This window comes from Parasteatoda tepidariorum, chromosome 9 (assembly GCF_982258835.1).
Source record: "Parasteatoda tepidariorum strain Cologne lab strain chromosome 9, Ptep-v5.0, whole genome shotgun sequence".
NCBI lineage: Eukaryota > Metazoa > Arthropoda > Arachnida > Araneae > Theridiidae > Parasteatoda > Parasteatoda tepidariorum.
The window spans coordinates 33003720-33014137 of NC_141763.1; the positions used below are offsets into that span (position 1 = coordinate 33003720).

Below are 10418 nucleotides of genomic sequence, written 5' to 3' on the forward strand. Positions count from 1 at the left end.
ATATTTTATTGAATTATACAGTATGTCTCAAATAAAACGCAACCTCCGAAAAATGAGGAAATAGCATCATAGAAAGAAGGGCAATTGCTTGTGCAATATTTATGTACTCAGAGAGGCGCCGATGATTTCATCAGAATAGCGCCAGTATCCATAAATCTGAGTCAACCATATCTTTCCTTAAAGAGTTTTTTGGAGATGCTCTGATTTCCAGCAGACTGTAACCACCCCTAAGTCTGGATTTCTCACTTTCAGACTGTATTCCATGGAGATATTTAAAAATGTTGCGTGCACAGATTATCTGGCATCTAACGCCCTACCAAAAGCAAAAATTGAACTAGAGATCAAAACTGCTTTCCCACAAAAGTTGATTCATCTCTTCGATAATCTTGTCAAGCGTGCTTAATTTGTCAATAGACAGATTACAAGAATTCAAATATTTATTATTATTTGTGTTCTATAAACATTCCTTTTCTCCTTTTTTCCGTGTTTTTCTTTTCTGGATTTCGCTTCATTTGGAACATACTGTATTTTGTGGTCCAATACCTTAAGCAATTTTTCCCCGCTCACAAAATTTTTGTTCCTAACTGATAAAAAAAACTGATCCAGGTTATTTTTCACTTTCTCATTTGAAGTAAAGGTTTATCATCTAAAAACTTTTGTCGAGATCGGAACAAATATTGTAAGAAACCATTTTCCTCGTCTTCAAAATAGAAAAAAATGGATCATTTTATTTGTGATGTTTGAGAAACAAATTACAAACGTCTATGCAACGGCACAAATTTCTTTCTGTATGAGCATAAGGAATCCATATGTTTAGCTTTGAAATTAAACGTAGACGTTTCAAATGACCATGGACAGATGAATTCGATAAAATTAATCTATCCGCTACCTCATGAACTGTTATTCACCGATTTGCATCATTTAATGCCTTTATTGGGTCTTCATCAGCCTCAACTAGCCTTCCAGAACGTGGTGCATCTTCAGAATCAAAATTGAAGAATGACAACAGGTTTTGGCACTGGCATACTGTCAATACATCTTCTCATTTGCAGGGGATAATTTATTCTTGTTTGAGACGAAGCATTTTTATCTTTTCGATAGGAAAATATACCAAAAATGATTTTTTTTCACTCTTCATATTTGGAAAGGCACCAACTAAAACCTATTGCAGTTCTCTGTTGGTAGAAAACGAAATTACTTTCCAAAGAACCCAAGATAATATCACGCATATTTCGTGGAATCTTCAAATAACTTTAAATTGAACTATGTTTCTGTTCAAAATAAATTACCAATCAAATTAAATATTTAATTAGTTTAAGATAATATAATTGACATGATAATATGGTAAAAATTAGCGACTTATTCAGGAATCAACAAATTTGAAACCATAACATCCCGCTGTTATGGTTTCACACCTATGAAACTTTAAGTACAGTTCATTATTACTTGATAGTCCAAAGAAATTTTTATCAGAAACTATAAATTTTTGATCTCAAAAAATTATATGTAATGAAATATTTCCTGTAACTTCAAATCTGTCAGAAGTAATTTAGAAGCAAAAATTCTAGAAACATTCTTAAGTTATAAGTAACGTTTTGTAGTACAAAACTATTCTAATGTGTCACTTTCAGTACTTTATGATGACTTAAAACTCGAAACCAGATGCTTTTATATACCGAAAAGTGGTTGAATGCTGCATTTTAATATAATATTTAGCAAATATATTTTCTAAAATTGTACCATAACATTCGATATTAAAAAAATTCCTTTGCTGTAAAACACACACCCTTTATCTAAAAATAGAATATTACAAGATAATTTTTCTATTTTATCCAAAACATACTTATTTTCTGTGTGTGAAAATAAATATTTTTAAAAACATTTACGAAATATTTCAATCTATATGAAGATTTCATTACGAATCAATTTTTTTATACCTAACATTTTTAGAGAAATATCTGTTTTATTAAACATGATATTAAATTCTCTTAAAAGCAAGATAATTAACATTATCAATATAAAATATTTAACTATACATTAAATTCGGTAAATTATTGAAAAAATAAAAAGTATCAACCTCAAAATATACATTTCAAAATACCTTAAATGCTAAACCTTTAAATAAAAAGTTTTTTATATATATACATATATATAACGAAAGATACACAGATTTTTATTACACATACTGATTTTTATAATGAAAAAATGATACATTTTATGTAACATCGTATTTTAGTCAGAGATGTTATAATAAATTAAAAATTTAAACTTATTTTTAAGATGGTTTTTATGCTCAATATATATTTTTAACTTAGGTCGATGAGTAATTTAAAATATAAAATGAAAAGTTAAGACACATTTTAATATTTAGATCATCTAGACACCTTAACATCTAGACATCTAGACAATAAAATTTTTAGCATTCATGGAAAATATATTCTTATATTTATAATTATGCATAAAAATGAATAAACAAATTTAATTTTACTATACTAAGTACATATTTAATTAAAAAAAATTTATTTGTTAGAACTATTTTAAGTTGATACAATAAAAATTTTATGTGCCATGTATTTTATTTTAATATAAATACTAATTGCATTTGAGAATTACCTTGATATGATAAAATTCTTTAAAAATATTTTTTAAATTTTATAATAAAATACGTTGCTATATTTATAAATTGATATTTCATATTTATAAATTGATATTTCCATACAATGATTAATATTACCATTTATTATTTAATTTAACATTTAAGTTTATTAAGTTACGAGTAATATCAATAAATTTATAAACAAATTAACCTATGCATATATTTACAAAACAAAGAAAATTCAAACAATACGAACGAAAAAAAATATTTGCATATATATTTATGTGCTAAATACATGTTTGTTTGACATTTTAGTTTGATTATTTTTGTTTGATATAAAATAAATCTTATTAAAAGAATTAGTCTATTTTAATTTAAAAATCAATTTTATTTAAGAAATTTGATTTGTTAAAAAGATGCAAATTTTGCTTTTAATTGCACATCTTAATAGAACTGTGGTTGTTAAATTTTCGGAAATAACGCCTGAAATTTTGGAATAATAGAAATTTTCGAAATAATGCCTGATTAATGCATCTAAATAGCATTTTATTCAAACTCCTTAATAATAATTTCATTTGCTGCAGGAAATATGAATAAATATAATATAGTATAAATATAGAATAAATATAGAATAGTTTGTTATATAAATGCAAAATGTTAAAATCTGTTTGAATATGTATGTATTAAACATATATATATATATATATATATATATATATATATATATATATATATATATATATATATATATATATATATATATATATATATATATATATATATAATTTTTTTTAAAGTTTTTTATTTTAAAACGAATTTCAATTTCAAAATAACTTTCCTTTCATAGTAAAAGCGCAGATTTTTGTTCAATAAAGACTGTGATTGTTATAGGGATGTAATGTTTTAATTCTCAAGCAAAATTAAAGGTTAATATCTCTATGAAGCATTTATTTTATAATTGTAAACAAATGTGCATTAAGTTACGTGGAATGTCGATAAATTTATAAGAGATTAACTAATATCTGTATTCGCATAAAGAAACATAATTTTGGCTACATAAAAACGAAAAAAAATTTCAATGAGTGTGAATTCAATTTAATGTGGCAGTAGAACTTATTCACAATAGTGTCTGCCTTTAGAACCACTAGTTATATAAAGATACTATTGATTCTCACAGACACAGATACTGTTTATAATATTTGTTAGTTTTCATATTTTTGCATTTCTAAATTTAAAATATCATATTTTAAAGTCTTGAAATATAGATAATTTTTGATATTTTTTGTTCACTCCAAAGTTAGATTCTACATATATTTTGTTTAGATTATATAGATAACTCATTTGAACTTTAATCGTCATACAATCTTTACAGATACTATCATTCAAGCTCTAAGCTTTTATTGAAATTCATTTAAAATTATTTTATTAATTATTAACAATTTTTGTTTTAGATTGAAAATATTAAATTATTACATTATTCAGTCACAGTTTCATGAAAATTAAGAGAAAATGCATTTCTCTAAAATAAGCAGAAAGCAGAATTACTTATAGAATTTTTTTCCTTTGTTTATAACACAATAGAATTTTTTAAACACAATATTTCTCTAAGTATTAATATCTCGTTAAATTTATATTAATACATATATACAATCTTGTCAATAAATTTTGATTTTCAAGAAGCAAATCATAAAAACTTAAAATATAGTATGTACGTTATTAATAAACTATGTACAACTATTATTTCCATATTAAGTTCATGGTGTAAAGTATAAAATAATAAAATAGTACGAAATCAACTATTTAAAATTATCTTGAATAGTAGTAACAACCTTAAGCCTTTAACACGAACAAAAAAATATTTTTTCACGCCAGAAATATTGACGATATGAATTAATAAAGAATTAAAAATATTAATATTTTTGTTACATTAGTAGAAACTCTAAATTAGTACATATTTTAGAAATCAAGTCATAATGTATCTGCCGAATGGGGTTATTCTAATTTATGCATTTATTTTCATATAAAAAATTGATAAAAAAAATTCGTTTTTGCTTCCAGTATTACACTTTTTTACTAAGCAAATTTTGATGCTAAAACATACTTTAAACACATATTTTACTTTTATTCAAAATAATCTTGTTTGTGTTAAAAATACTGATTCTGAAAAGTTGTAAGATTTAAAATTATGTTGAATAGAAAATTTAAATGTTGTCTAAAAACAATTGAACATTTTTGTATTTTTTACGAATTAAAAGTATTTGGAGATGTCGCATTAAATAGGATTTTCAAAATGTTTATCTATATATCTGTATAGCCTATAGTTTAAAATACTATGTGTTCGAACAATATACATACATTTTTTTCATAAAGATTTTTGGAGCATATAATATGTTTATACTTCAACATTTAAAATATAAAAGTGTTCAAAACAAGATATTAATAGTTAAAAATAGAAAAAAGAGTAAATTTGAAAATTCTAGTACTATCTAAGTCTACATGTATTAATATTGTATTAAAAACAGGATTCTAACTCGAAGATCTATAACGCATGCGATGCTCCATATCCTATAGCATATCTAACACAACCCATTTCAGTAAACTAAATTAAATCATGCAAATAAAAAAGTGAGCTGCAAAAATCTTTAACGAGAAATTTTTACTAATTCACAGAAAAATAAATCAATAATTTTTAGATACTATTTATTAATTTAAAATCAAATATTTTTCATTACTTGCAAAGGAAAACATTTGCTTTTTATTTAAATATTAGTTTAGAAATTATTTAACTTTTAGCACCTAATATAGTTAAAAATGTGTAATGTTAATTTAAAGGAAAGTGAAATCAGCGTTCTATTTTAGCTGAATGTTATCTTCTGCAATATATGACGCCCATATTTTTTTAAAAAAATATGCTAGATTTTGTATGATTTCACAAAATATAAATAATAGAAACACATTCAATATTGCATTCATAAATTTTGTTTTATCTCTTAGAAATTTGAAACAAAAGTAAAGGAAAAAAGTAGTCAGAAAATAATCAGTTGAATCAAAAAATCTATAATCCAAATATTTAAAATGGAAATTTCGACTTAAAATAAAAATAATCATATTTAATATAAATGATTTAGTTCGTAGATTAATTTCTACTCCTAATAGCTTGCATCAACAAATTAAAAACTTTATGTTAACTAAAACTTTTATTTCAAACTCCAGAAATCGAATACTTTTTATAAAATTTAAATTTTATAAAATTTGCTTCGTATTTTCTAATAATTAATAATAATATGAACTTTTATGTTACCTAAACTTTTATTTCGAACTCCTGAAATCGAATACTTTTTATAAAATTTAATTTTATAAAATTTGTTTTGTATTTTCTAATAATTAATAATAATATGAACTTTAACACCACCAATTATAATCTAAGTATTAGTGTTCTCTATCTCGAAACAAAATGAGTTTTTAATGGGAAAAAAGGTCCACAATGCCCTAAATTTTAAGGGATTTTTTTTAATAACTTCATATTTTAAATCTGAAAGATTTTTAATCAAACCAAAGACAAAGTTTTATCTAAATACTTATCTAAATATTTTCTAAATAAAAATTTTGACTTAAATTTACTTCAACTTTACAAATTCAAGAAAACAAAATCATATTATCATTAAAATTTTTACTTAGATATTAAAAATAACCTGCTTGAAATGCAGTGAAAATCACGTTAGGCATTAGTACATTATGTTGTAACTTAAAAAACAGGAGAAAATATCCTTTGAAATTTATCTAATTGTAAAAATAAAAACTTTTATATGCTGAATCCGTTTCTTACTACTGAGTTTTGAATGAAAATGCAAACAATTTTATTTTATCTCAATCAAGTTTTATTTTTAATTATTATAAATTTCTAGCAATAAAAACGATTAATATTTAGGTTAATTTAAATCAAAGTATGATCGTAAAATTTCAAACTAAACATTAGAAGTATCTGGAACATTTAAACATGTAATCTTTTAAGACATGTTAAAAAATTCCTTGATATTTTATTTTGAAGATATTTTAAGGGTTTGATATTTACTTAGTTATAATTCTATTCTTGATGTTGAAATCATTTTTCACGTAGAGGGTATTAAGATGTACTTTCAATCATTCAGTAGACTTGCAAATATTTTTATGCACATTTTATGCAAAAGTATTAATCAATTAGTTTTGTTTTTCAACACTAGATAAATGTTAAAATGTATTTATCTGTTCCAATTAGGCTTGATTATATTTAACAGTTCTAAAAATATCGTCTAGCAAAAAATTGAAAAGCGTTGTTTTAAAAAAAATTAAATTTGTATGACTCATAAATTACTATCTTAAAAAAATATCAAGGTTAGGGTATTAGGTATATGTTTTAATTATTGGTTAGGTGATATAAATTGAATTGTAGATAATTTAAAAACATTTGATTTTAAATTTGTAACATTTAAAAACTATTTCAGTTAAAGTTTTCAATTGATGGCTGAGTAATTGTTTTAAATTTTAGAATTATTATGATCCATGTGAAATTTTATTTGTTTATATTTATATTTTTTAAAAAATTCATAAATAAAAAATCAAAAGAATTCAAATTAATAACCACATATTATTTTTCCAGAACCTAAAATTTTTTCATAAAACAAATAATACTGTGAATTAAATGAATTACTACTATGAATTAAATCTAGTTTTGAGCAATATTTTTTAATAATAACCATTTAAATTATTGAAATTGTAACAAAAAAAATGAAATCAATACAATATATACTAAAATAATTTTTCATTATTTTTTAGACGATCTCAATTTAGGCATTTCCTAAGAAATAAATAATTTGGAAATGAATTGTAAAAGAGAACATTAATTAGACAAAATGAAACTAACTAGAAAAAAATTGCAGTATTATCAAAAATTACTGTATTTAACATTTTTTGAATTGCGGTTGTTTAGTATTATTATTATCGTAGAAGAAATATTAAAACTCTTTACCTTATAATTTCGTAATCTCATATTTGTTTTAAAATATAGCAAGTTTGTGTAGTATTATAGAATACATTATATCATTTTTATGGTATTGTTTTTAGTTATCTTATTATTTACAGTGCCTACATTCATTTAAAATGAGCAGCAACTACTTCAACTTATCCTTACTAATGGTAAAAATATTAATAATAAAAATTTTAATTGCACCCACTCAAAACCATCGTTAAGCTCTCCTGATTAAATTTCGCTGATAATTATAACAAATAATTTGTTTTAAAGTAATATTATAATCTTTTGTTTTCTTGGTTTACTTCTAGACATTTTTAAGCCAGATTTACAATCGGCTTAAAGGGAAATGATTCAATTATGTTGAATCTGTTGAGATAGATTGATTCTAAGGTTGATCCAGAGGGCATTAAAATAATTCTTTTCAATCAATGGGGAAAAAGAAATGAGAGTTTTGTGTGAACGTTTTTGTTTTATTATAAGGGTTTGTGATAATGTTTCCAATCATTTAAAGAGACTAAAATTTCATGCATCTGTTTTCTAGAGAGAGTGAGAAATAAAGGGAAAATTATTATTAAAAGGGAAAAGTTGCTGTTACATTTACAAAGATGCTGCTAACCACTGTTTTTACCTGGATTATTTCTCTAACTAGGCTAGTTTGGATCTATCCATGCGGTTTAATCCATGCATCCTTTTTGGAATTTTGGTTTGGGAATTTTTTACCTTTCTCCAATCAGGTTTTAAAGGCCTAAGTCACCTTCCTAAAAGCTGGTAGACTTAAGGCGAAACACTCGCGCACTTTAATAACACTATCCAAGTGTCAATCAGGTTTAAGATTATCCAGCCAGGTTGAGGTTTAGATGGAAGTAGAGGTTTGGAGAGTTGTGTACCTTTTGGCTTCTGCTGTTGTTGCTGCTGCTTTTGGTCCTTTTGCTTCTGCTGAAGGCTAGTGGTCGGCTGTGCCTGTAAAGCCTGCTGCTGTTGATGAGTGGTCGCCGATGGAGGGGATGGCAGTTGCTGGTGGTAGGGCTGGTGGGACGGTGTTCGCGGCCGTCCCTTATGGGGGGACGGCGGACACAGCGGTCCTGAGGTTCGGCCTGCTGTCGTCTGCTGTTGCCGCAGTTGCCGACCTATCACGGCAGCGCTATTCATGTCCAAACGCGCTACGCGGACCCACTACGGATGAGGAGCGGGGGTCGCGGCGGGGCCCCGCCGAAGCCTCCGCCACCGGGCCCCATCGACGAGCTGCCCGGGCACGACATGGTCGAGGACCCGACGCCAACCATCTCGCCGGATCCCGGGTTACTCCGATGAAGAGATGGCGATTTAGGCGATCAAAAGATGCAGCCAAAAGTAGCGCCATCGACGCCAACGACCTCAACGTCCGCGTCCTTCTTATGATGAAATGGGGGAGAGAGGGTCAGTAGGACAATCTCCTACACCATCCGGATTTCTCTCGCTGTTCTTTAGTTCGCGCTCCATTTGCTTTAGAAGGATCATTCTTCCAAGTCTTTGCCTATTTCTGAATTTCGCACATATCTATCTTTTTTTTTGTTTCGGAAAATGTTGATACAATTGATCGTTCAAAGACGTTGTTCTCTTAAGTAGTTGAATTTTTCACTTCAAATTAATTTCCTCAAAACAGTGTTTCTTTATGGGATTGAACTCATCGTCTAGTTCTAAAATTCTTTAACCCATAGCAAAATTTTTTATTTGCTCTGCTTAAATTCAATCACATTTCAAATCACATATCAAATCGCATCTCATGCAAAGCTTAGAGCTACAAGCTCATAAGAGTTTAATCCGTTACTCAAGCTTTTGATTAAAATACGTTTATTTGTGACTAAGAAAAGGGGTGAAAACTAATTATAGACTTTCTAAATTTTTTTATCATCTATATTTTATATTCCATATCTATATTTTTCTTTTTCGTTTCATCCTTATATGCTTAAACTTCCACTAATAAAATTATAATGTTATCCATACTTATTTTACATTGTTTATATTTCAATTTTATATAAATACAAATATAGCCTATTTAAATAATAGTTTCAAGGAGCCATAATTGATGCTAATTTTAACACAATTCATTTAAATCACGTAGTTCACATGAACATATGAATTAAAAATATTATTATACAAATTTCAGAGACTATATAAACATTTAGCAAACAGAAAAAGTCTTGGTACATTATAATTTTATTGTGAAGGCATCTTCATTTTTATAAAATTATCAAAAATATACTTTTTTTTACTATTTTTCACAAACGTTCACAAACCTTTAGTTTTTAGCTTAATTAGAATTTTGATATATTTTGCTTATAGTATTTGTAATTTTAATTTATTAACTAATCAAGTCCTCTATGCTACATTGAAAAAAATATACCGCTTATAATTCGTCTGATATATAAATATTAAACAATATTATTTTAGTTAAGCATATCCATAAGAAATTCATTTTTCATGCTAAATAGTTTATATTTCATTAAAAAAAATTCATGCTAAATAAAATCCACGAATTTTTTTTAATATAAATCATTTTACTAATTATTTATTTTATTATAATATCTTTGTGGTTTAAACTAGTTTTTTAAGCAACATAAAATAAATTAAATCCATTTTAAGTTATTTGAAAATCTACTTAAAAATTAAATTTAATTTCGAAAAAATGTCTGTATAGGAGAGAGAGGAGCTAGAGTGTACATGGGGCTAGAGTGGACATCTTTAACAACGTTATTATATTTAATTTTTTTTTTTTGATATCATAGATTGGCAACACTGATATACACACTCGAGTGAAGTTGCACAATCCAACAG

General features: G+C 25.8%; 1 protein-coding gene across 5 annotated transcripts in view; it reads right to left on the bottom strand.

Annotated features, from left to right (window-relative positions):
- LOC122270414 (uncharacterized) overlaps window positions 1–8921 on the bottom strand; it is a 120165-nt gene extending 111244 nt beyond the window's left edge. The window contains exon 1 of one of the 5 annotated variants that reach the window (XM_043047651.2): window positions 8325–8921. Coding sequence is in view for 1 of the 5 variants with exons in the window: in XM_071186092.1 (XP_071042193.1) it covers window positions 8492–8753 (262 nt within the window). In the remaining 4 variants the exon portion in view is untranslated. Of the gene's footprint in view, window positions 1–8232 lie in introns of all 5 variants that reach the window. The other 4 variants (XM_071186092.1, XM_071186093.1, XM_087151232.1 and 1 more) reach the window with 4 other exon arrangements.
- Window positions 8922–10418: the final 1497 nt, after the last annotated feature.